The sequence below is a fragment of the Idiotropiscis lumnitzeri genome, chromosome 16, assembly GCF_059441095.1.
Source record: "Idiotropiscis lumnitzeri isolate Australia: NSW breed Sydney's pygmy pipehorse chromosome 16, RoL_Ilum_1.0, whole genome shotgun sequence".
Lineage (NCBI taxonomy): Eukaryota > Metazoa > Chordata > Actinopteri > Syngnathiformes > Syngnathidae > Idiotropiscis > Idiotropiscis lumnitzeri.
Genome location: NC_142406.1, coordinates 10,301,292 through 10,328,746, shown reverse-complemented (window position 1 = coordinate 10,328,746; position 27,455 = coordinate 10,301,292). Strand labels below are relative to the sequence as shown.

At 42.5% G+C, this 27,455-nt stretch overlaps 3 protein-coding genes across 6 annotated transcripts in view; 1 reads left to right on the top strand and 2 right to left on the bottom strand.

Annotated features, from left to right (window-relative positions):
• The window catches only part of aste1b (asteroid structure-specific endonuclease 1b), a 32,200-nt gene extending 11,392 nt beyond the window's left edge, over positions 1-20,808 (bottom strand). The window contains exons 1-2 of the mRNA XM_088318565.1: positions 20,526-20,808; positions 17,457-17,563 (exon numbers count right to left, since the gene is read on the bottom strand). The gene's annotated coding sequence lies outside the window, so the exon portion shown is untranslated. The remainder of the gene's footprint in view (positions 1-17,456; positions 17,564-20,525) is intronic.
• On the top strand, positions 1,138-12,160 carry cspg5b (chondroitin sulfate proteoglycan 5b). 4 transcript variants are annotated; one of them, XM_088319586.1, is made up of 7 exons: positions 1,138-1,724; positions 5,259-6,003; positions 7,335-7,523; positions 7,619-7,697; positions 8,092-8,154; positions 9,718-9,882; positions 11,339-12,160. In XM_088319586.1, exons 1-7 carry the CDS (start codon positions 1,637-1,639, stop codon positions 11,870-11,872), a joined length of 1,863 nt encoding a protein of 620 aa, XP_088175712.1. In that variant the 5' UTR covers positions 1,138-1,636; the 3' UTR covers positions 11,873-12,160. The 4 variants fall into 4 exon arrangements, with proteins under 4 accessions (XP_088175712.1, XP_088175710.1, XP_088175713.1 ...); XM_088319584.1 differs by having other exon boundaries at positions 7,619-7,781; XM_088319587.1 differs by lacking the exon at positions 8,092-8,154 and having other exon boundaries at positions 1,140-1,724; positions 11,339-12,159.
• On the bottom strand, positions 20,808-26,771 carry mrpl3 (mitochondrial ribosomal protein L3). Its single transcript, XM_088318569.1, has 10 exons — positions 26,516-26,771; positions 25,977-26,158; positions 25,816-25,907; positions 25,293-25,391; positions 23,666-23,765; positions 23,507-23,567; positions 22,916-23,027; positions 22,727-22,804; positions 22,521-22,598; positions 20,808-20,981 (listed from the first exon to the last, which is right to left on the bottom strand). Exons 1-10 carry the CDS (start codon positions 26,584-26,586, stop codon positions 20,832-20,834), a joined length of 1,023 nt encoding a protein of 340 aa, XP_088174695.1. The 5' UTR covers positions 26,587-26,771; the 3' UTR covers positions 20,808-20,831.
• Between the last annotated feature and the right edge of the window lie 684 nt (positions 26,772-27,455).

The window sequence follows — 27,455 nt, the reverse complement described above, 5'->3', positions numbered from 1 at the left end:
AGTTCTCAGTTGGATCCATCTGTTCAACCTGCATGATGAAACAGAAAAAAAAATTCCTTGGGTTGAATTTGTTTTTTTTGCGAATACAGGATGTGCACGTGTGTATTTACCACACATGTATAACGCTGCATTCTATTAGCTGCTTCATGCTGTAAATCTTGTGTGTGCATGTGTGTGTCGCGGATGCAATTTCGTTCTGCTCTGTTTGGCAGAGCATCAGTGAATATTTTTCTCTTTCACAGTCACCACCACTCAGCGGCTTTGCTTGCCCATATCTGCGTCCCATCTCTCCTTTTGCCAGGTTGTCATCATAAAAGTTACCCACATTGTTGAGAGTCAACATTTGAGCTTTGCTTTTGAGTTTGTTTGATCGCAATTGATGATGAAAAGTGGAAAAGTGGGCCAGTCCACTCCGAGTGGTTTGGATCAATTGCTTCCCAATTAGGGAATTGGATTGCAATTTGTTCATTTGGAAGAGAGGGACAAACATATTTGATTCATATCATACCCACACTAGTATCCACGATAAGTCTGCATCTATTATCAACACTGACTTGTGTATAATTTTGTAGAGTATAATTAAATGCAACTATCACTGTGATGGTGATTGCGGTATGTGCACATGTGGAAATTTGGTTTTGTACCATCACTTGGTGTAAATATGTGAATGTCAAATAAAAGATTGGCCGTTTGCGGGGTCTTGGCCTTGATTTTGACGCCTGTGATTTAAAACAGTGCTTTTCAAAACGTCGAATGGTACGTGGGCTCCCTCTAGTGGTAGACGTATAAATTGGATGTTTTATAAATGATTAATTCATAATAGTCAAGTATTTTTGAGGAGGTAGTTATAAAGTATGCATAAAATCTTAGCATAAAGTTTATCTTTATACATGTATGTCAATAGCAATGGCACAATTTAAAAATTGTGAGAGAATATTGCCTCTACGTCACAATGTTTAACTTTAGGAAAAAAAATATTGTTTCTTGTAATGATTTTACGATGACCACAGTTTAAGTGTAGAGTCACTAAGTTAACATTATTATAATAGGTGTCAATTTTCAGATTAATGGGCCCCATGGCATTTCCATTTGTTTTAAAATAAAAAATTACAGCACCCTCTGCTGGGGGTCGTTGGGCACTACCTTCCCCGGTCACTAATTCAAAATCTTTCCTCGGTGATTCAAGAGCAGATGCTATTGTCTGGTGGCTTTCGCACAATAAAACAGTTAAGAGGATTACCGCGCACAAGCTTTTGCATCTTGCAGACCGCGCTGACTTAGCGAGGCTGACGGACCAATTCTCTGCGCGTCGTGCACGCGCAGCCACTTTGACACGCACGGAGGTGGAAGACCGCCGGCTCTCTTGTCTCCTAGTCCGAACCCACCGGCTCATTAAACACTGTCTTACAGAGGCTCCATCTATTTCCTCCAGTCGGGATTCATTATAAAGACGCGTTGCTGACGCGCCAATGGTGCGTATGGAATAGTGGACCGGCCACTCGGCACGCGATGGACCCGAACCAAAGCTGTTGAATGACGCCACTGTATTGCGGTCCACTATCTGAAGACAAGGATCAGAACAGAGTTGAGCAGCGCAGCGTCGGAGGAAGAAACCTGCGTGTCGTCAACAGCCGGCATGGCGTGCAGCTACGGTGACAGGCGCTTGTGGACCTGGCAGGTCCTTCTCACCATCTCCATGGTTCTTATCCCCCTGTCCGCTCACGGTAAGGACCACCGCATGCATTCACGAAACCGTGTCACACCCAGGCAGTTTGTGTGTGCACGCGCGCGTGAGTGGAATGCGAGCACTCTTGCGTGAATTATATGGCACCTGCACGTCTTGTAGGGTGGAAAGGCTAAGTTTGACTGTATTGCATGAGAAACGCACAATTGGCAACTCTGGTGTGATTATATCGTTCCTAGTTGTGATGTATGTAATTTGGTGCAAATATAAATCAATTTACACATTGTCATGGCGTGATATGAGAATCAAAATGATGACATTTTGATCTCCTCCTTAAAATAATGTCATGCACATGCACATTGGGACTCCATAGTGTGCGTCTCAGACAAAAGGTGCACACGCAGTGGCCAAGGCCAATTACTGGTGCAATTTGCATTCCTGCAGGTCTTCATGGAGGCAACCGACTCGTCTCATTTGCATCTCGTGAGACTCAGGAGCCAACCATGCATTTGCTTGTAGTAGTGGCAATGAAGGTGTTAATCAAGGAGGGGGGGTGGGGGGGGGGGTAGAAAAAGAAAATTAGCTTGCAGCCGCTGCCCAGCAACAGGCGGCTCGTGCACGTCGAGGGTCGCAGGGGTTCACGTGCACGAGCACCCACCGTAGCATCCCTACCCCCACCCATTTTTTTTCCTCACTACGCCCCATGAATGTCGACCCTGCAGCATTATGACCAAAAAACATTATGACTTCATATGTTAATACAACAATCCTTCAGGGAAGATGAGATCTGCATCTGAAATTTGAAAATCATTTGCAATACAAGAGTTACTTATTTTAGACCTCACCAAAACAATTACCATTTAGGTCACTTTAGGTCACATTAGTGCCACGCAAGCTTGAGAGATTTTTAAACAAAAAGGCAGCCAGTCCTCTTCCTGATTTTTCTACACACGAACACACAAAAGCGAGTCCTCTTTAATGGCAACAATCCAGACGACCATCTTGTGTTTCTTCTGTGTATGAATTCGTACTGTGGGGTCCATCTGCCTTTGTATCCCCGCAAAGCATGTGAAGTGTCACCAAAAAAGATCAGCGGCATCTCCCGCTGCGAGTTTTTTTTCTCCCCACACAGGCACGCTTAGGAAACGAAATGATTGCTATTAACATTAGCCAATTAAGTGGATGACATCACTGCTTTCCAACTAATGTGCCGTGGCTTGTCAGGTGCGCTGCGGGAAATGCGCCCATTTCACTTAAATGCTCTTAAAATGCAGATTAATTCACTGCAGAAAATCTCTCTTCATTCTTCACTGCATGTCGGCGACTTATAGTGACAGGCAGAACAGTTCAATAGGTTTTACGAAAGGCAGGGCAGCTTTATTTCTAGCGCATTTCGTACATTCCATTGATGTGCAGCATAACAGCAAAATGCTGATGCACCATGTTTGCTTTGAACTCTGGGCTCCACTAATGAACCCAAGTCTGCTGACCTCAAAACTCTACCGGGTTTTTATTCCAAGAGCATTTCTTTATGTATTCTGGATCGGAGCCATTTGGTGATTTGTAGAGCAGTAGCATCATATTAAAAACGAATCTACAGCTGATTGGGATCAAATGGAAAGTCATAAGGACTGGAACCTGACCTCATCTTTTGTCATGTTTCCCCCGTGTGTATTTTGGTACGACTTGTCCCGCTTGTTAGAATTTTGCTTCCACTTTGGCTCATCAGACAGGTCCCTTGTGTCTATAAATCAGTTGCCTTCAGTCACTCGTGCCTCGTCTGGCTGTGCCTCGTTGTCTTGTCGGTTATCTTGTATTTTGTACAAATCCATTTTCGCGACGTTTTGCTGCCACAAAAACTCTCAACCTCCTGACACGGTGTCCTGCTGGCTTCGTAATGGCGTCTGGGAGTGCGTAAGAGGACAGGCACCTTCAGTCAAACTGGTTACCATGGTGACAAGCGAAGGTGAAGCCAGAGTGGCAGTTAAAGGCATAAATGACACAATTTCAAAGGAAGAAGTCCAACTGCAAAGCAGGAGGGGCGACTTGTGCATTCAATTTGCTCCCTTTGCTCTTGTAATCTGTCCATGTTCCATTTAGCTCTTGTAAATGGTTAAGACTGCCAGCTGCTAACAGGATGCGACATTTGAGCCTCAACGGAGACCAGATTGGCAAATACCACCATCTAAAGAAATAGTTTGACTCAATTGGAATTGGTTTCGGCGGAACAGACATTCACTCCACCTCACTTTCCCCCCCCCCCCCCTCCCATTGCTAAAGTGAGTGCGAGGCTGGCTGATTGATTAAAAAAACAAGAGCAGCGGCAGCAAACACTGGATTCTCTGTTTCTGCCACTGCACCCTTGCCTCTCTCCTCCTTTCAACCTGCCTTCTCTTTGCATCTCACCATGGCAACTGCGCCGTGCGTGCGCGCGCGCGCGTGCGTGGATATGCGAGTGACTCTCATGCTTCCTCGGCCACCGCGAAGGTTTCGTGCCTTCAGGCACGTTCGGATGGTTTTAACATCATGGCTGAATGGTGCGCCTGACAATGAGCTGCAATCTCAATGGAAGTGGACAGACAGACGGACAGACAGAAAGCTGCCCGGCCAAGTGCTCAATTGAATTTGGCTGTTAATGTGCCAGAGATTGTGTAGAAGTGGCCTCTTGAAATTCAATTAACTGGGAACATTATCACCAATCTAACGCTCGTTCGCCGCAACTCATTCAACTGCCATGGACTTTCTTTTTTTTCACCCCATCAACTGTTTTTTTTTTTTTTGGGGATACGTGGATGATGAAAAAAATTCAAGGATGGCTCGTATAAAAGTGTATCCACCCGATTTGGTGGGATTACAATATGATTAGTTTGAGAGGGTATAGGAATTAATTTATCACTGCTGTAAACATGGAATTTGTATTTTGCCTGCCTCCTTCTGTTGCAAAAAAAAAAAAAAAAGTGTTCTACACCCATGCATTGACAATAATTTGCAAAAGGGACATATCTGATAGAACGGCTGCGTTGGGTATACACGTAATAAATTTATTTGCCTGGCACCGTATTGGAGATGTTTTTTTTGTGTGCCTGAACAAGCGGCCTCTAACCTATGGTTCTAAATCCTAATCTACGTAATCCTCACCCAGTCTTGGTCACCAGCGCCCATTAGTCAGTCATTCAGTGTGTCTAATCCTGCGTCGTCACACTTTGATTACACTGCAGTCTTGAACTCGTGTTTGGCTGTCATGTGCAGCAAATCGCTTGACCTTTGAACCTTTTCAACGACATGGATTTGTTCGTCCCTCCTCCCCGTCAACTTGATCTGCTTTCTCATCATTTTCGAATAGTTTGGAGTTTGTATTAAGATGATTTGTTTGATTAATATGGAAGAATTTGGATGCAGTTTCTTTTGAATATTATTAAATTAAATTTCTCCCAATTTTTTTTTGGGGGGGGGGGGAATGCGTCACTCGTAAGTGAAGGTAACACTGTAAAATATATTTCCTCCAACTATATGTTCTTTATTGAGAGCGTTTTGACCACATCGTCTTCATTTGTCATCTGCTTTTAATTGACAGGACGGCATTCGATGGCCAGGCGTCATCATCACCGCAACCAGTCATCCATCAACCAAGAAGCCTTGAATACCCGGATGGTGCTAAGCGACGACTCAGCAGAGCGAGACCACCTGATAGAAGCAGGGATCCCCGCGTTTTCCAAACACCACCGCTCCCATAAACACGTCCACCGAGAACCGGATTCCGTTCAGGAGGAGCTCACTGCCGGAGGAGCAGGTCCGGATCAGCCCGGGAACCCTTTGTCTGATGACATCATCACTGTGGAGTTCCACAGTCCGGCGCCGGAGATCATACCATCTGATATCGATCAGAACCGGGCCAAGCTTCCCAAACCCCAGAAGCAAAAAGGAGGCAACCCCACAGCTTGGACGCTCTCGGACTTTTACGACTACCTGTCCCCCGATGACGATCTCTCGGCATCGGCCCCCACCCAAGAGCCCGAGCCCTCCCCTTCGCCCCCGGCTGACATGGAGGATGAGAATCCTCTCTTGGCTGGCGCTCCTGCTCGTCCTGTCACTGTGAAGCCCACTGCGCAAAACCAGCCCGCCACACCTGCCCAGCCCAAGCCGGAACCCGACAATAACGAGGATTTGAGCTTGGGTGGCGCCATGGGGAGCGACGGGTGCCGGTTGGGCTTTGTGCGCTCGGGGCCCGGCATGTGCGTATCTCAGTGCGACGTTGAACCCAATTTCTGCTTCAACGAAGGAGTGTGCACTGTGGTGGCCGGAGTGGGAGCTTTCTGCAGGTGATACGCACGATCACACATTTTACATCTCATCACCGTTCCAAAATCAAATTTCTCGACCGGTGGAGGATTGCCAATATCGCTGTTCACTAAAACAAAAGAAAAGATTGAGGACGCCATGAGGTTATGCTCTTGCACACAGAAGGCGGGATTAATGCGTCAACAGGGTCACCATAAAGGATAAGTGCACATTTCCGGAACTGAGACGGCCGCATAATGCATCACTGAGGTGGCGATATGGTTTGAGCGAGGAACAAAACACACGTGGTCATACAATGCTGTCTAGATGGCACCATCTGTGCTGTCTTGCGGGAGGCGAATCGTTGCTCATCTTGTTGCGACTGCTGAGTAATCGCACATTTTCTCACCTCGGTTGTAATAGTTTCACATAGATTTAGTTATCAGTAATTTTGAGGTCATTTGGATTTGTGTGTTTTTTTTTTAAGTCAGTTAATTTTCATTTATTTTTCAAGCTGTTTTTTTTTTTCATTTTTACTCTCCAAAAATTAGATGTTTAATTTAGTTTTATTGTTGTTTTTAGTTTTTTTTAAATATACAAATGAAGTACCTGAAAGATTAACAAAAAAAAGGTCACCGCATTAAAAAGTGTTTAACCATCCTTTCTGTAAAGACATAAATACATTCAAAAGCAACCTTAAAACATATTCTAATTTTAGTTAAATTCAGTTAATTTTCTAAACATAAACCGTAGTTTTAGTAAATTTTGTTTTTTTAAAGCACTTTCATTTTTAAATTCGTTGATTATCCCCAATTTTTTTTTTTTTTTTTTTTTTTTTTTACTTAGTACTATCACAGCTTTTTTTTTTATTTTAATTTTTTTAATTAGACAATGTAATTGTTCTTGCCTAACACAACAAAACGTATGTGCATCATACAACAGCAAGAACTCATGAGCTGCGACCAAATGACACCACATCCAGATGACAGCGTGTGACGGACATGTTATTAAATCACCTCTGAGCTGTTTTCGTTTTTAAATCAAAAAAAAAAAAAAAAAGTCTAATACGACTCTTTTAATGTGCCCGCGAGCGTGTTTGCAACTGCACAATGAATCTGTTGCACGGACATTCACATATGCATACGCACGTACACATAACACTGATCCGTTGAGCTCATTAAGGGTTAGGCTGCAGGGAGAATCCCAGCTTTGGCAAACAGAACCTCAGGACCGCATCAGCCTCTCTCATGCTAAAAATATGACAAATGCTGTTGCTCCTCACTTAAACCAAACTAAGCGACTCACAATCACGTGTTGTGGCACACTACGTTACCATAGTAACGGTACTAGTGCGTTTCCTCATCATTTCAAGGTGCAACGTGCAGGACTACATCTGGAACAAAGGCACGCGCTGCGACTGGGCTATCACCGAATTCCAGGTGATGAGCGCGCTGGTGGGCGTGGCCTCGGTGGCGCTCCTCCTCCTCTTCATGATGGTGGTGTTCTTCGCCAAGAGGCTGCACCGCCTCAAGAATGAAAACAAGCGGCTTCGCAAGCGCAGGTGTTTGTCGCACACAATCGAAAATATTAGATTGCAATCAAAACACGTTTTCAAATTCTAATATGAATCGGTGACATCTCTGGGTTCCCCTTCAGTAAGTACCGTCCACAGAGCACCGAGCCACAGACGGACGGCCTCTCAGTTTCCACCACAGCGGACGGCTCGCAGCCAAACGTAAGGAAACTGTGCGACTCTCCGCCGCCCGTGCCCCAAGCTCACACTCACAACCTGGCGTACTATGACAACATTATCTGTCAGGTATGCGCCACCTTTCCTCTTGTTTTCTCTCCTTCCCTTTGTCTCGATGTTCGATTTCTCTCTCACTTTAACCGTCCCATCAACATCTCTTGACCTCATTATGTTGTATCCTATGTGCTTGCTTGGTGTGTCTTTCCACGTATGTTCCAGCTTGCTGATAGCCTTCTATGCATGCACCGTACTAAATAAAGATAGACGGCATAAATGGCGTGTGTGTGCGCACATGCACGCAAATCGGTCTACATATAAGAGTTTACATATATTAGATGTATTTATCTTGATGGCTTTTTACACTCACTGATTCCCTCAGCGGCCATCATCAACCACCTTTACCTGGGAATTTAAACCCAGAAACTCTTATAACCACTACCAGGTAAGCGGAGCGGTACATCCGCATTGGTTGCAATCCCCCCCCCCCCATCCCCAGCTTTGCTTTGACCACTCCAGCTATTAAATGGCACATTTTGACACGCCGTGCAATCCTTCCAGTCCGCAACAATATCGTGCATCGATCTTGTTGTTGCTGGAGGAACTAGCGCCTTTAATATTCTCCTGACTCGTGGAATGATTAATCACCCGCTGCTGGGCTCTCGGCAATCAATTGTTGAGCACAAACACACTGCAAGGTTCCCCTCGCCTGCTTTACCTGAACGCCTTTGCAGCTTCCAAGCGGTTTTGTTTTAGAAAATTCCCTGCTCTGGCTTGTGCATGTTTTGCTCGCCCAAACTGTATTTTGTGGTGGAATTTTCACGTCAACTGGGAAGTAGAAATGTATGGACGTATCCCACCGGACATATAATAATTACACTTAAATAAAGCTGGAGCATGCCTACAAAATTAAATGACGGCCATTAATCCAATGTATCCTGGTGGGATACAATATTTCATCATTAGTATTCCTGATTAGAACGTGCTCCTTAGCGGTGCTTTAGTTTAGCAACACGCTGATCATCAGATGTCAATATGCTTAAATCTTTTGGGTGTGATAATGCGTGACGGGAGACGACGTTCAGAAAGTCCGGCCGCGGCCCGCGCGACCAATCAATGGTGGCCCACTTTGCGCCTGCTCTGACGGTGACCTTCAGCTGTCTGTGACACGGCGATCGATGAACAATCCGAACGAGCTGACACATGCAGATGCGCACGGCCTCTAATTTCCACTCGCTGTCGTCACAAATGAGGATAAACCGTATCGAGGCTTATGTGGTGAATTCTAAAATGTATTCCGCATAATTGGTCGGGCTAACTAATGTGAACAAATTCTGCCTGGCTGGCATTTCAGTGCAGTTAATGATAAGTTCACGGTTGCGCTAAATGTCAGGTTGAGAGGCTAAAACGCCCCCGGAGGCGGACGGCACTGCACTAGTTTAAATGCCACAGGTCTGATTTGATTCTTTCGTTCATGTTCAAACATGATTAGGGAGTAAGCTTTTGCGCTCTTTGAAAAATGACGATGATGATGGTTCCTGTATTATAGTATCATCATCTTAAAAAAATATTGCAGCGATGCCTCGATGAGCGTGTCACAAGAATAATGATGCTCAGTTGAAGAGAGGCGCACTTTGTTCGTCTTGTAACCTTTACAAACGAACATCAGTTCACACTTTCCATATTTATAATGTGTAAAGGAAAATTTCCTTTTATTGGATCTCATTAGCTTGTGTAGATGTGCCTAATTCACTTGCACTATTAACATTTATTCAAATTGATACAAACATACTGGATATTGCATATAGGAGATATAAAAAGTCTACACACCCCTGTTCAAGTGTCATGTTTTTTTCACTCATAAAATGTGAACCATGAATACGCAGCATAAGCATTCCATATCATCGAAATGTGTTTGCACACCGTGAGTCACACCTGCACAACACGTCCGTTGTAGTTCCCCTCTTTGTTTTGAGTTGTGCTAAAAACAAAGTGAACTTCCCAACAGGATGACCCCCAGAAGCAGGACGACCCAGCCAAGTCCCCTGCAGCCAAAGAAGAGGGCGCCATGAACATCCTCAACTCTCATTCCCCCAAACACGAGAACAACCGGCCAAACTCGGTGGCGCACGACCACAGCCGCAGCCCCAACAACGCCGACGACAACACCGAGGTAAACGTGCTCCACAACAACTTGGTATAAATATGGAACCGCGGCAACTCGGAGCAACCAAGACCACATAGAGCAGTGAGTTTAACATTGTTTACTTGCAAAGAGCACACTGTGTATCCTCGACAGTATTATCAAGCCCCGCCCCCATGTCAAAGTAAGCACATACTGAATTGAAGGATACATGTTTACAAGGCTCCAATGTCAACATTGATTACATAGTGGCACCGTCTCGTTTCTTTCCTCTATCCACTTTGAACTAATGACTGACCTTTCCTCGCTTCTGACGCCCCCTTGCCTTGGTCTTTTGGCCAATGAACTCGCCCAATCGTCTCCCGTTCCGTTCCGTCCCGCCCGCCTCATCGCCCCGCGCCCGGCCTCGCCTAACTGTCCCCCTCTCTCGCTCGCATGCATTGGTGTTAATCAAAGTGAAGTGTCTGAAAATAATGGAAGAAAAAAAAAAAAAAAAGTCACAAAAAATGTGGAAATTAAGTGGATCTGTGCTTGAAACTTTTCATGTTCGGCATTGCTACTAAGTGTCTAGGTTACATGACGTCAAAAGTATTTGCTTGAGTCGATATTGGAATCTATATATTAAACACGCTGTGTCTTGGTTTTCAATGTGATTTCTAATACTTTTATGTACTTGAGGTTCTTTTGTACTTTTTTGGCTATACATGGAGGATTATAGTTAAGAGTTGTGGGAAATAAATCTTTTTCATTTTATCCAACTTGTCCCTGTGTTTTGCTCTACTTTCCCTGCGGTGTCTCTCTTTGTCTGCATGTCTGCTCACGAAGCTAACGGCCGCCCAGCTGCTCCCTCACTAATAATAACCGAACGCTCCACTGACCCCGCTTTTGTGCTACTGTAGGCTGCTCGCACCCGCACGCACACACGCAGACACGCACACACAAAGTGACACATTCAGCACTATGGACAAACCCTTGTTTACTAGAATTGCAAAGGAGCTTGAACAATACACTCACCTGGTGAACGCATTAGGGACACATGCACATTCCAATGGGATCCAATGCAAAAGGTGAAAAAAAAAAAAACTACTTTAGAAATTAAAGAGGATGGAGAAGGGCAAAAAAATAAGAGAAAAACAACACAAATGAATAGAATACAAATACATGTAGAGGAGCATTTAGAAAATGTGTATTCCAACAAAAACTTATTAATAAATTGCATTTATGAAACACGCTAAAACCAGATAAAATTGCGATAGGATAACATGTGCTAAATACAATAAAAAAACGATTCAAATATGAATATTAATGCAGCAGCTATCGATTCCTACATTTTTTTTGTATGTTAAAAAAAAAAAAAAAAAAATATATATATATATATATATATAAGGGGCTGCCCCTCCCTAAATGCAAAAAATGTTTGGCACCCCTCCCAATCAATGCCCCTGCATTTCTGCATCCTTCTCTACCTGCCGCATTTCTACACCAGGATGGAGTCACTATTGGCCTGGAGGTGCTTCTTCCCAAAGATGCCAAGCTGCGCCCCGAGAAGAGCTCCCCCCTCCAGTATGACGTCTTCCTCTACAAGGTCGCAAACAACGGCGACCCGGCTTCCACCAACTCTCATTGCTCCGCCTCCCATCACGCAAACAAATCACCCAAAACCCCAAAGAGTGCATCCAAGGTGCACAAATCGCCCAAACGCTCCAAGGATCATCGTCACACTCATCGCGAGCCCCTCTCTGCGCGCCACTCCTCACCGTTCCTGCACCCCTCACCAGGGAGGCAGCCGTCACCAAGTCGTCACTCCGCGCCCGGGGCCTACTCAGCCCCCATGCGCCAGCAATCTACCCATCACTCGCCCAGAGCTCGGCCTTCCAGTTCATATTACTCCAGCGTGGAAAGAGAGGACGGACATATCCGTCCATCACCTTCCTCTCCTCATCTCACTCAGCCTCCTTCTTCACCGTCGAGGGCCAAGTGCAGCCCGGTCAGCACTCGATCTTTACCCCCACTCTCGTGACTCTTTACATCGCTTACTCGTACACTCAAATGCACCAATAGAAAGTCGATTGAGCAGTTATTCCATCCATCTGATCCTCTAACAGACCAATAATTACACATGAATCCTTACTTCTTAAAATATAAGCATCCCTCAATTGATTGCACTCACGTGAGAGTAAAAGAAAAAAAGCACAAGTGTTTGGAGGGTGTCTAATTGGCTTATTTTTTCTCCACCACTAGTGCCACTTTTGGCCAACAAATACTACAAGTGGGCATTGTTGCTGTTATTAGTATAGTAAAATGTAATACTACTTGTTCTACTAGTACTATTGTACTGTAGTATTAGTGAGGTAAAATATTTGTGCTACTAATGGACATTTTGGTGCTACTTGTTGGCTACTGGAGCATTACACATACTTCATGAACTAGATAGGCCTGCGAGTGTTACTCGTGCAGCAACGTTGTTGACTAGTAAGGTAATCGATTGTGGTTCAACTAGGTGTAAAAAAAATTATACAAGAAGGACATTTCTGCTCTAAATTTTCTTTCAAGGCCCAAGATACGGAGAAAGCAGTGGCTTGCCATATGTAACTAGTGCGTAAGTATGTAATTACACACATTTCTGTAACATGTATGACGTTTCTGCATACGAGTAGGGCAACTGTGCTACTGCTAGTGACTAGTAACATGTAGAGATTTAAAACGTGTTGCTAGTAAGACACACTCGTACTACCAGTGCAGCCAGGTTATTTTTTGTCATGTGCTGAATCGTCTTACTATTGAGGACCAAGAGCATACAAAGCTTGATATTCAGGAGACGGAATAATCGCTCAAACGGCTTTTCATACAAACATGTCGTGACTCTAATGTCATCATCCATTAAGACTCTAACCTTTATTAGGCTCATAGAATATAAACACAGTGCATTCTCCCCACATTTGGGGCAGGAAGTGGAACTGGGACAACTATGCATGCACCATTCACCTGAACTGCACACACAACACGATTTAGAAGGATTCAATGCAAGTCTAACCTTCCACTTTGGTTGAAACTCAGGTTAAAACTCCTAAAATAAGCACAAAATGACCCGTTGAGTGTGAACACGCTGTCCTAACCAGGTGCCAACGTCAGTACATTTTTATGAAAGTAGTTTTAGTTTTATCTGTACATTTTTTTATTAGTAGTAGTATTTCATGTTTTGGTACATTTCGCATGTTTGTGATTCCCCAATAAATGGATGATATTACAACGCGTGCAGCATTTTTTTACTGAACTATATAAAAGAACTCATCAGTAGACTGACGGAACGATGAGCTCTGCTGCCATCGTGTGGACAATTTATGCATTGCAACAAGATGCGTTTATTTTATTTTCGTGGCTTTCTTTATTTCCAATACGTTCATACACAGAGCACATTATAGCTACACTACAGGCACTGAATCAATAAATTAACAGTTTGTTTATATACTGTAGGTTCATTTTTAATGCACTTAACACGTGCAATGCATTTTAATTGAATCATTAGGTTCTGAAATGCTCCATGGTGAGCATTACGATGCTATTCAGAGTGCCAGGTATTTTTTAGCTAAAAAGTTTTGACAACCACAGACATCGATTTTTGTTTAATTTTCATCCAGGTTCAACATCAGGTCCAGTCCAATGAGACAATAGAAATGCTCAAACTCCTACACAACCTTGCCGTTGTCAAGTGTTTAATAAATTATTCATAATGTCAGGCTTGTGATTAATTCCATTTTCGTGCTCAAGATGTGAATCTGCCACCTCCAGTCATAGACACGTCAGTTTCATTGTTCACTTTGAATTAAACATCTCACACAGCTGCGAGCCTCATTGGCTCACATCTCTTCTCTGATTTACTTCTCAGAGGAGAGCACCCTGCATTCCCCAAATGGATCGAGTGAAGGTGAAGTTGTCCTTCCTGCCACTCTCTGTCTTTATAAATAGGTTGGCATCAGTCGAAGTGGACTTTGTGTCGCTCTGGGTGATACTCAACTCTTCCGGAAAGTACTCTGACCTGCCCTCTTCTACCTGCTTATTTGACCTCGTGTCAAAGCCAGATATGCAAAACCGGGATTAAGGTTCATCTTTGCTTGAGAAATTCAATTAAATTTTAAATGCAAATGATATGTCAGTGACAAGTGTTTTACCAGCTAGGTAGAGCATGAAGAAATAACTTCTCAGACTTACCCTGTGAGCTTTTGAGACAAGAATGATAAAATATGTAGAATGTTTGAACTCGTTTCTAAAAATACTCAAAAGTGAAAAAATCACATTGCTCTCAAAAATAATGGGATAAAGTCTTGAGGGCACCACTAGCTTTTTTTTTTTTTAGTTGTTTTTTTGGTGATGAGCCTCATTAAGGTTGCAGCTGACTGGGGCAAGTGGAGATGTATTGCAAAGCACTTACAGAGTGTAAACAACGATTCAAACCGAAGGACAATTGAGTCTTCACTGAACCTAACATGTCCTATTTGTGGCTTATTGCATTCACTTGAAAAAAAAAAATCCTGTTTTTGGGGATCTTTGTTTTTTGTTTTATAATTTTATATTCCATTTTTCCAGATGTTTTTTTCTGTTTTTTTTTCTGTCATCAAAAAAAAAAAAAAAAAAAAAAATATATATATATATATATATATATATATTCTGAAAAACTGTAAACAAATATTAAAAAAATTAAATACTACCAAAAAACAAAGCCACAGGAAAAAATAAAATAAAATATATATAAATATATATATATATATATATATATATATCCTCCTCTGAGATGTTACCTTTCTCAACCCTCCACCATCCTTTCTGAACACGAATGCAACGTAACAACCACTAGATGGCAGTGTTGCACCACGGGAACCCCACGGAACTGTCGCTGGCTGGCTCTAGACTTGGCAGCCTCTGGCACTTTCAAAGTAACCCACTCATCTGCATCTTCATTTAAATTCACTCTTTGTCAGCGGCGCGATCTTATGCTGATTCCGTCAGAGTCATAATTCCTACAGCGTGGGTGCGCTATAGTATTTGTGTAAAATATACAATATGTCGGTGGATGACATCTCTCAGGTGGATGCCCCATCACGCCTCCCACTTTGCATGCCGCTGCATCTGTTTATGAATTGTTGTAAATATGTGACACGATTCAAATCTGCCCAATTCAAAACATTTCGCAGTAAACCTGATCATAATATTGCAACTGGGTTGTGCCCAAACAAAAACACAAAGCTATCTACTCGTTTATTTCTGTTTTCTTAGCATTCTTTTATGCGCGGTAATATTATAAAATATAATGACAAAAAAAGTCAATCCCTTCTCTCCTTTGTGATGTTTCTTTTGTGTTTGCTTTTTGTATGTGAGCTCCGTCCGTTGCCTTTCAATTGAGGTGGGAAAATGTCATCGTGTGTGCGAGAGTGCACAAAAGGGAAGTGTGTTGTGTTGTCCAGACAGACCACCTTAAAGGGTCGCTTCACCCAAATGGCCGCCAATCGACATGCTGTCAGATTCCATCACCATGTGGGCTGCGGCCCTTTAAAAGTTGTTTTTCTATTGTGGAGATGTGTTCAAAAATCATTGATGTTTTTCGGCCGACGCAACACAATTATCATTGCCTCGAGATTACTTGGAAATTACGGGCGTGCGCAATGCATGTCTCCGAAAGTCAATAAAGACATACTTGTGTCAATTTGGACCACTATGACGCAGAAGGGCCAGTCAAACTGATAAAAAAAAATGCAAAAATAATCATTTTGGACAAAAGCATGACAGAAAAAAAAAACATGTACAATTCAATTGAGTATTTTCTTTTTTTTGGGGGGAGAAAAACGTGCCTCTGATTAACCCTGTATAAACTTCAGCAGTTCCAGTAGGCTTTTCCTGACTCGCAATTGGTTAATTCTATTTATTTATTTTTTTTTATTATTAAGGCTCGGTCAACGACGTATAAAGTTTTGAAATGATTTCTTTTTATCAACAAAACCTGTCACTGAACAGGGGTGTGTAGACTTTTTGTATTCACTGTATGAACTCTTCAATTTAAGAATAGCATCAACAAAAGGTAAATTATACGACAAAAGTATTAGGACAGGTAGCCTGCAAATGCTCGCAGTTATTCGGCTTCCACTCTTCTGTGGAGACTTTCGACCAGGCTTGTTGGCTATTCATCCGGGAGAGCAAACTCAAATTCTGCTTGTGGTTCATCACAAAGGTTTTGGATGGGGTCAAGCTTCCAAGTTCCTCCCAAACGAATCAGCGATTTGTTCAAACTGTCTTGATAAGATGAAGATTCCAGTTAAAGGGTCTCGCTGAGCGCCGGACCGCTTAAATAACTGATCAAGTGACGTGTCCTAATTCTTTTTTGTCCCACGTTCAACTGCGAAGCTGCCCGCAGAGTGTGAAAGGTCACGCAGAGGAAAGACAAGTTCGCTCGGTTGCACGTCCTTCTTTCTGATGTCTTCATTGTTCCCTTTCCGCCTCCTCTCTCCTTCTTCTCCTTCAGCCTCCTCGCTTGGTTTGAGTATTGATTTACTCGATACCCCGCGGTTACATTCTTGCGGTGAAGATTTCCGGCTGAAAAACCACTGACATTTCCCTCCTAATCACAACACGGCTCATTTAAACCCACCCCCTACAAATTACTGAAAGGTTATTTAGTCGGCTTAATGCATGTCATTTGATATCCGACAACTCGGCGGTGCTTTTCCAGCACTAGGCAGCCAAAGCTGAGAAATGAGACACCTTTACTGTAAATCAAGTGAGGAAGCAGGCGTGACCTTGCTTGAACAATCTCCTCAATTAGCCTTCAGACAAGGTGCAAAAGGAGATGAGGTGAAGGAGTGAAGAGTACGCGCTTCTTGCTGTGTTGCCATGGCGATACCTCATAAGTCCTACCTCTAATTGAGAGGGAGCAAGTGAGATAAGACTGAACGTGGTAGAGAGAGCTTCCTGTAAGGTCACGAGTGCACACACACGCAAATACACGCACATATAGAAGGGGCAGGTGTAGGAATACCCGCTGAGTCTCACCCAGCGATGCTGCAGGGAAAGAGCCCAAATTTACAAAGGCGGAAGAGGGGACCGTCAATCTGAGAGGGGCGGAAACACCCGGGGGACGCAGATGTGCACGCATGGGAAGGGCCGTGCACAGCGGGACCACCCGGATGAAAGTTTAAAGGAATGTGGTGATATTCTCACACACAGGTGTCAAACTCAAGGCCCGGGGGCCAATTCCTGTCTTTTTCCCCCCTGTCATCATCATGTTTGCGTGTGGCTGACAATATTGTCTATGCGATAAACTTGTTACTTTGGCACCATTGGGAGGAATTTTCGCGTGATGCGACCGAATCGGAATTAGACTGGACTATTCGAAAAAAATAAATGGGCGACTACTGACGCACCCGTGCATATTGAGCGATTTAATGCATTGTTAAAGAACGAGCCTCTATGAACTTTTGAGCAATGTATTGTAATCACAAGATTGCAATTTAAAAAAAAAATTGCATATTAAATTGCAATATTTTGGAATTAATTTTCCAATATCATTCAACCCTAATTTGCACTCTTAATCGGCCAATGCAACCGTTTTGACTCACTCTGTCTCCTGTGGCTCAGCCTTCCGAATGAAACTCCTCAACTCACTCCAACATGGGTCCTTGTCACAATGACGTCACCAGATGGTCTACATCGTTATTGTGTTGACCTGAGCACAAAAACAATGAAAAGTTTAGCTTAGCTCAGGCGTGGGCAAACTACGGCCCGGGGGCCACATGCGGCCCGTTAAATGTTTTAATCCGGCCCGCCGAACTTGAAAATAAACTAAATGCATAAACCTTGCTAATGTTTTATTTAGTTGAAATGCTTTTGTTCTCTTTCATTTAAAAATAAATGTTTTTTTTTTTCTCCGATGAGGTGAGGTTACCAAAACACTCCATCCATCTGCTCCTGGTCCGGCCCCTCTGTCAATTTTTAGAACCCATTGTGACCCACCAATCAAAAAGTTTGCCCACCCCTGGCTTAGATGATCAATTCCAAAATGAAAACCACAGCTATGATGTGGCCTGTGACAAAAAAAATGCTCGCTTTCAGTATAGCAAAAATAACTGAGGAAAAGTTCAATTGCATCCTGCCAGAATTGAGCGGAACACATCAACAACAGCTGCATAATAAATAACATTCAGATGAGGTGTAATCAAGCAAAAAAAAAAATAATAAATGTCCTCTTTGCTGAAAGCTGTAATTAATTCCACCCCCTCAGAAGAGCTCATGCAAACATGCTAAATCCTATCTGACTGCTTACAAGTCAGTGTGAAATTGCATGAACAATCCCTTCAGCTGAATATTCTCTCGCAGCTCAACTGCGACTGCCTTGCAACTGCACGTCTGACTGAGGGAGTTCATGTGCTCAAGAGCCAGCTGTCCCTCAAATAACACACTCAATAATTCATATTACATGCTGAACCTAAGTGTGTGTGTCGGTCCAACAAGTCGCCACACAAGTGCTGAGCAGTTTGATTCAAGGAATCTTTGCTTGCTTAGACATTAAATGTGCATGCGTGTGTGTCTTTGTGTGAGCTCATTACTAATGGAAATCAGATCGCTCGCTTGTTCAGCCAGCAGAAGCCGAGGGCCAGATCCATCATGTCACGCTGCGCTGAAATTCCAAGAGACACTCGGTCTGACGTCCAAGCAATTTCCCTCCCAAATGTTTGCATTCAGCCGAGAAAGTACTTAACAAATTACAAGGCATTCAGAGATGTGACACTTTGATGGACAGGAAAAGCAGCGAGAGGGCGAAAAGCGGAAAGCTTCATTCAAAGGGAGTGAGAGAGATACAATATTTGAGACAGAAGATTTGATGATTATTATGATTATTGTCATTATTATTGTGAGAATGCTGAAGTGTTTTCAGGAATGTTCTTTTGCACCTAAAATAATTTTTCCTTATTCTCTCCACTTTTCTGTACGCTCATTATGTACGCTATACAGTACTTTAAACAGTGTTCGAGTCCCGCCCCCCACCCCAAAAATAAAATAAATAAATAAATAAATTTTGGTAACATGTTTTGTGAAATAAGGAAAATAGCATTCGGTAATAATGGTCGCTGGTATTAATTATTATTATGGTGCTATTAACGTAATTAAATACGTTAAATACAAGCATGCAGAAACTAAGAAAGAAGAGTTTCACAACTACTTTAAGTGACTCGATAAAGTAGAAGATAAAGAATATAAATTGTCGTTTTTTTGGAGGAGAAGAAATCCAAATCAATCAAAATGTATAAACAAAGTAGTAGTCGAAGTATTTCATTTGGCCAACCAAGCAAACCGTTCAGTCAGCTGTTTGTTGTGAATGGACTTTAATTTAAAGGCAATCATTTCAAGCACCCAATCCAATTTAAAGCTTGGAAAAAAAAACAAAAAACGGATAAATCAAGAATTGAAATTGTGCACAGTCAGTTGGCAAAAGAATTGAGAGCCACACCGCTTAATCAGCGGATTAATCAATAAGAATGTTGAATGGATGGAGAGATCTACGCCTGAGAATTTTGGCTCAAGTTGAACCAAGGGCATTTTTTTGTTGCTGATGCGGGCAAAGATGTGGTTGGGGTGAAAGAACCTGAGACCTCACCGCTGTGGAAACACGGCCGCGATGAGCTAGGATTTCGATTATCTCGCAGTGACACCTACTGTAAGTGTCGCTCTGGATGCACAGACAAAAACAGGCGAGCACAGTGCTCCCGCTGCCCACCCCGACAAGAGCCTGATTAGATGCTGTACCTAATAGGATGTTCAAACGATATCATTAGCATTTCAAAGTGGCACCTGCTGCCTTATGGGGCCATAAGCTGGGAGATGTTATACGGCGCACCCACCAAACTACATCTATGTATTTATGTCTGATTTGCATTTTCAGGTAAAATGGAGGCTGATGAAAAGACCATTTCAAGCTGTTAACTGCTTCTCCTGATTCGAGTTTCTTGTCAGACTAAACACAAATCAAAAGGAGAATTATATATATATTAAAAAAAAAAAAAAAAAAAAAAAAGCTTTGAGGTTTGAACCATAGACAGGTTAACAATTAGCATCGGCATCACAATGCAAGCAAAGGATATTTGAATACCAACAGTGGAGCAACTCATGTAGACAGACACATTCAGGATTATGTTCTTAAGCCTTTTGATTAAATCTATTTTTCCTCTTTACATTTTTTTTTTTAATTATGGGCAATGGGTAAAGATGAATTGAGATACGAGCGTAGTCAAGGTACGAGTTTTAATCGCATCTCAAGGCACTAGCAAGTATTTATTGCCGCGCTAAAGGCCAGCCAGCGACACATTTCTACCTTCCCCCCGCTGTTTGTTTTAAGTTATACTTTAGTGATCGATAATATTGAATGGAGGCCATGAATTGAATCCAAGCCTCTGGGGTCGTGTTTAATCATAATTTGGAGGCCAGGATTCTCATTTGAAGGGTCCCCACGGTGCAAGGGAGGAAGTACCAGGGTCGCAACAGGACATTTCCTCATTTAAATAGTGCTGAGCACAAACACACAAGCGTACTTAAGCACCGGTCGCCTCCTGCTGCAACATTAATGTCCTCGTTTATCCTCTTAAGCCCAAATGTCAAACCTTTGTCAGCCACCACCCTTCCCCATGGCTCACCTTTGCCCTTTGTCCTTCCTGTTTCTAACTCCTTTGTGTTGACTTCCACGGCAGTCCTATCATTTGCCTCCTGTCTACGGACTCTTCACTCGGGTCTCTGTGAAAGAGAGCAAACATTTGTCGATGCTGGCACATTCGCTGATATTATACTTCTCTCTCTCTGCTTGGGGATCCTCTTGTGACATCATTTCTAGTTGCCATGGTTTCGGAGGAAAGAAACTCAAGAGGTTTAGCCGAGTTACACTTTATTGGAGGTTCACAATAGCAAGGGAGGGGGGGGGGGGGTGCGCCTGTGCGTGTGTGTCGTCAGGTGAGGGATAATGATGCCTCTGTGTGAATGAACACGTCGTCGTCATAAAGGTCTTCAGCAAGGTCGCCTTCCTCCTCCATGAAGAAGGTGGGGAAAGGTGGGCGGCGCAGGGTGGACAACCTGTGAGGCAGATGGCTATCCCGTACCTGGAACATATCGCACATACACACAGAACGTTGATAACCCTACCCCATAGTTCTTGACTAAATTGTGGAACTGTAGTGAGAGGGACATGCAGCTGCTTGGAGATGGTCTCACATCTTTTAGCTTCAATGTGCTTGTTTATGATTTTCTTCCTCGTCGCTTGAGACAACTGGCTCCTTTGCTTCCTCTAGTCCGTGATTAGCGTAGTACGCACCAAACAGCACAGCGAGTACCATCATTTTTTGTCCAGGCCTATTTCATTTTTTTTTTATAAATATTTTTGTTGAAACGCCATTGAAAACAATGGCAGATTTTCATCGTAATCACGTTAAAGTTATTTCTGTGACGACTGTGGGTTTATCTTTCGTGAACAGCGCAGCACCAATCAATTTTGCCCAGGTGTGTATATGAAGAGCAAAACAGGAAATAAAGGCAGGAAGATGTTGCACTGAATTCCTTTGCTCACCGATGCAAGCAGGCGTGTAACGTCATGAAGCTGGGTGGTAGCATCTTGTACACAATTTGCCTTATCTGTGTCCCGTTTTTAATTTGTCGTCCTGAAATGGTGTGAAGGATGTTAATCGTGTTTTGTTTTTTTTAAGCTGCTCCGAAGGAGGCTATGTGGGTTAATTAGTTTTTTTCTAAATAATGCAAGCTGGATTTTTTTTTTTTTAATATAATAGGCATTCTTCCACAGATGTTACATTTTGGTCACAATACACTAAATAATTAAGTCATGGAAAAAAAAATAAAACTCACGCACTCTAAATTAAATTAATCTTGCAATAAGAGTTCAATTTGTTGCATGACCACGCTCGCAACTCACTTGTATCTCAAATCATCTTTGCCCATTGAAATGAATGGAATTGGCATTTAATCCATTCCAGCCTCCTCCACAAAAAAAAGAATGTTTGATAATAAACAATCAACTGGAAGTCGCTTTAAAACGCTTGAAGCCACTTTTTTGTAGAAATGTTCACTATTTACCCAAGGTGCTCACCCAAGTTGAAAATGTTCTCGGTAACAGGTGCAATTTGAATTTTAAAAACACTCCAGAGACACAAGGACCCAACAGAATAACGAAAGATTCAATAACGCATGTTATTAAACTGCACGTGTACCCCTTGGGATAATGTAATCTGAAGTGAGTGGAGTTACAAGGCTGAACGTGGTGAAAAGCTTAGCGCATTTGTATTCATTATTGCTCGTCTGTAAAACAAATAATAGGCGGTGCACGCACAAGCGTGATGAGCCCAGCCGGCCGAGTATGGAGATGGATGGTGTGGATATCACTAAGATCATTAAAGTGCGTCCCCCCCCCCACTCCAGCCCACACACACACACACACACACACACACGTTCACAATGCTGATATAGCACTGTGTCAATGAGGATGGATCACAGTGCCTCACAGGTTGAGATGCTCCCCTACAGGTGCAAGGTCACTCATCTCCATCTCCCCCAGCAGCTACGCGGGGGTCGACCACTGTCTGCAAAGTTCACTTTTAAAGACGTGCCCGCGTGCGAGTGATGATTTTTACCTTCAGTAAGCAGTTCCTGTGGCCAGGGACGGAGCCGTTAACATACAGCACATTGTGCTTGGTATTGACTCTCCATATCTGCAAGGGAGTGTCAGAGAGAGGGCGGACGAATGAGAAAATGATTGCGCTGAAATTGCCATCACGGACGCTCAAGGTCGAAGCTGTTGTTTTTATTTATGCATGTATGTGCGCGTGAATGTGTTCACCTTCAGTCCATACGCTGTGACGTAGATGTTGCCCATTAGGCCCGGCATCTTCTTGCCTTTAAAAACTTTGGCTGGATCCTGAGAGCAGTTCAATGGCCATACGAGCTTATATTAACGGAACTGCTCATTTTAAATACGGGAAGAATTTGGGTGTATGTGCGTGTGTGAGTGAGCGTGCGCATGTCTTACTCCTCCGGGTCCGGACGCTCCTGGTCGGCGATGTGTTTTGGTTTGTCCGTGGCTGGCTGGCTGACCTTTGAATCCCCAACGCTTCATGACGCCCTGAAAGCCTTTACCAATACTGCACACACATGCATTCAGGACATATATCTGTGAAGTCGGAGAGTTTCCATAAAATGTTTTAATGTGCATTTTAATGAGGTTAAAGTATCCCTGTAGTGGACTCATAAACACAAAACATGCAGGAATGACACAATTAAAACGAAAAAGACTGCTGTTCCATCTGGTGTGCCCAACTTTGCCACTAGAGGGCAGTTTAAGAGAAAGAGCCAGATGTACTGGTAACTGAGACGACTTAGTTATCAGTTCGGCACTAATATTAGCTGTTCTTTACAGAAGATAAAGAATATAAAACTTGAGGGTACTGATTTGAAAATTGTACTCTAGTGCAATCATTCAAATTTGATTAATTATTCAGCTGTACTTGTACAAGGGTGACAGTGTCGGTGTCATGCATGCAGAACAGGATGTATGAGGAAAAAAAAAAAAGGTGTGCAAGAAGCCAAGGATAAAAGTTCACAGGGGAAGAGCAGAACTTACGATTTGGCTGTGACGTCCACATATTGGCCTGGACGGAAATGTGCAGCGTACAGCGGAGTGCCTGGTCAGACACGCAAACACGGAAGCATAACGATTGAGATGCTTTTTGGAAAGTCACGTTGCAATTAAATTAATTAATTAAATGACATGAGCGCATACCAGGTTTAATGATAGCATTGTCCGAGACTTTAAAGGTGGTGGTTTTTTGTTTTGGAGGCACTCCTGCATTCATGAACAACTCCATCCGCTTTTCAGATTTCTGTCAGTCAGGTGGATAGAAAGGCACACAAAAAGAGAATGTTAAGATGTGTGGAGAGAAGGGTGGAGGGAATAAAGCAATGAAGAAGAACCAGCAGTGAGCCGCAGTCAGATGCTGGCATTTTAAAATCTGACAGCGGGCCTGTTAGGATTGCGCAGGAGCCAAGCGGATGCGCGCGCGCACACACACACACGCGCAGACACACTTGGCAATGGGTCTGACATTTGCTCGCATTCTACTCAGCCCCTCCAGTCACTCCAAAACACCCTCTCCCCTTCTGTTGCCTGAGAATCAGCCTGCCAAGTACGTTTCACTCCGACAAACTCCGACTTTAAGTGTGAAAAGAATTCAAAAGCAGTTGACAAGGAGACGCCAGTAAAGCATCCATGAAGAAGCGACGGAGGACCGACAAGGCCTTAAAAACATCTTAACGTTTCCTCGGGGGGGGACGAAAGCGGCGAGGTCAATAACTTGCTGTCGCTCGATGTTGCTCTGATAAGTGGTTCTGAGTCACCTTCAGGTTTATTAGGATCGTCAAAGTCAGCATCCAAATGATGTTGGTGGGACAAAGCAGCTGTAAAAGCTATTGAGCTTCAATTACGTTTAGACAGCTGCGATGAAACAGACGCACGGGGACAGATAGACACACAGACAGATGGACAGGCGGAGGGATTCAAACTGTAAATGCACACAGGTGATGGATGAAAGTGTGGCTTAACCTTGTTCAAATAAATAGCCAGTTGTCTCTGTGAAATAAGAGCGTATTAATTTGAGAGGTGCTATGCTTACATGGTACGAACATGAAATGAAGGTTAATGGAGTAATGTGGACTAGCATCTTTTTATCGACGCATTTGTTTTTTTTTCAAATAATACTCATAATAATTTAAAAATAATAAATTCCTACTTTGAACAGAGACACAAGTAAACTTCTTGGTGACTTTTTTTTTTTATACACCAATTCGGGATAGTTTTTTTTCCATCCATACGTATCGTGACAACAATTTCGAGACTGCGGTAGTGCTGTCATAAAAAAATAAAAACAAATACAGGGTAGGTCCCAATAGGAGCACAACACGATAACCTAGTTATATTTCCATAACGCACTGATATGATTTTGTCACGCTCATGATATGTGCCTAGAACTATAATAAGGAAAAATGTGCTGGCTGAGTGCGTTACGGCCGAGCGATGCTATTATTGCGCCGTTCAATGAATGTTGAGAAGACATTCATGCTGCGTAGATCACAGGGAACAATAATCTAATATCGACTCTTAATGAGCCGTTACTTCTCTGATGGATTTAAAATGGTAACGTGAGATAATCTTTCAATGTGTTTGTTTTAAATCAATGTAATTCAATCAGGAAAGGTAGAAAAAAAATTAAACAATGAAATTTAATTAATGTAATTAATCAGGGCGAGCTAATGTGTATAAGTCCTATTTTATTTTTGGAAGATATTGACAGAGCAAAATTAATGAAATCTGGTCTAATGCAGTTTTACTACAATACACAAATGTTTCTTACATAGAATGGCGATGCATTTTTTCCTCCCACAACAAGAGCAGCAGTGCGTCCATCATATTCTTCTTTGGGCAAGTGCTTTATTACATGACAGTCCTGAACCTGAATAAGGAAAAGAAAAGGATCATTCACTTCATATCATCTGTCTGTCCTTCCTGCACGGTGCCCTTGCTCTTAAAACCAGAGTCTCTCAAGTCCTCTCTCAGTGGCGCTCTCAACTTGTGTTTTCTCCTCAGCTCTCACAATATCATCATGTTGCTGTCTCAATGTCTGCCTCAATTTTATTCATCGCTGTGGTGTCAAAGTAGGATGTCATGTCCTTTTTTTTCCTCTTCATTTTTAACTATGGACACATAGCAACGAAGAGGAATACACAACATTTGAGCAACCCAGTAAATTAAATACTGATTTCAACTAGGCAAAAAAAGGGGTTGTCAAGTGTGTAATTTTTTTCATCCCCGAGGTACTTTGACAAAAGCACATACTGTCGATACAGTATAACTACAAAATATGATTCCGCTTTCACCTGCAGCATAGTGATGACATGTCTTTCTCCAGTTTTTGACCATATAGGAGCCATCCCCAGCTTCACAGCTACCAGGCCAACTCTTCGACTCCCTAAAACAAACGCAGATTATAAAAACATGACAGGAAACAAGATGGTTTCTTGTCAGGACACCCACCCACCTTCTGCCCATTCATGTCGCTGCCATGGTTCGTCCTTTAACGGGTTGAGCTTGTCCGCGGTCTGTTGTCTGTATTCCTTGGCCGTTTCCCTTCTCATGTATTCTTGGTTTTCGTCTGTGAGGTGCTCGTCAAACCATGTTGGCGTCTTCATAGTCCTGACACAAGTCGATGACTGAATGGAGCTGCAACAGGGGTGACAATATGCTCGAATTGACTCTCTGAATAAAGCAGTGCGGTTCAACACATTAATCTAATAACACAACGAAGTGAATATCAGTCAACTTTAAACTATTATACTTCCACCAGCATTTTTATAATCATGTATATGTGTACAACGTTCAATCAATGTGTCCTTACTTTTCCCCATGAAGTCACTGCAATTATCTTGTTCATGATAATTAAACATGTTAGTATTTAGCACATAGAGTCAAATCATGTCGCAGGGACACCAAATGAAATACAAACATGCTCGACAAAAAGCAAGCATAACAGTAAAAAGTAGTCAAACAATTGAAGGCAAATTAGTTCGCATTAGCCACCTTTCAGCTGCTGTTCGGAGAGAAAGCAGACGAGTTCCGCGCTGAAGAAGTCGGCAACCCCATGTCGCCATTTCGTTATATTCCCTGATATATTAATATAAATTTAAAAAATAATAATAAGAAGAATAGGAATGAGAACAAGAATCTAAGATTTAACTACGAGTAAATCCATGCGCGCAGGTATCCAGCGGTGCCCTGTTCCAAATGTCACCCCGTGCATTTCCGGTGTTTGAGAACCAAATTCCCCAGTGCAAGGGTTCCCTGACAAAGGTTCCGCTATATACTATATATATATATATATATATATATATATATATATATATATATATATATATACAAAATAATAATAATAATCATAATAAAAAATAAAAAAATAGCATCTTGAAAGATTTTTTATATTTCATTTCTCGCAGTCTTACATTGTTCATGTGGAATTCGTTTAGGTCACAATTAAGTCAAACTCAATATTAATATTATTAAATTATTATTATGATATATTCAATATTGTGTCCCTATTACATTTTGTAACAGGACATTTTTGTTTCATGGTTCAGTTTTCATCAGTTATGTTGAATTTGTTAATTAATTACTTAGTTCCTTGGATTAGTGATTCTCAATAAAGTTGGGGGAACAGAGTTAGTTAGTTTCATATATGGTCGTGATGAATATAAATATTTTTATAATCATACATGAGGGGTGAAATTAAAAATCAAATTTTATCCAACTGTTGGTATCATAATGTTTAACTTGTGGTCTGCAAAGAGGTCAGCTTTACAAATAGTTATCAACTGCCTTACCTGAATAAATAAAAGTTTAGAAAAACAACAATAACAACATTTTTAGTGTCATTGTGGTGGATGAGTGGTCAGCAGATTTTCTCCTGCCATCTTCGATGCATGTAAGGTTAAGCCTCAAAATTGCCCAGAGGTGTGAATATAGT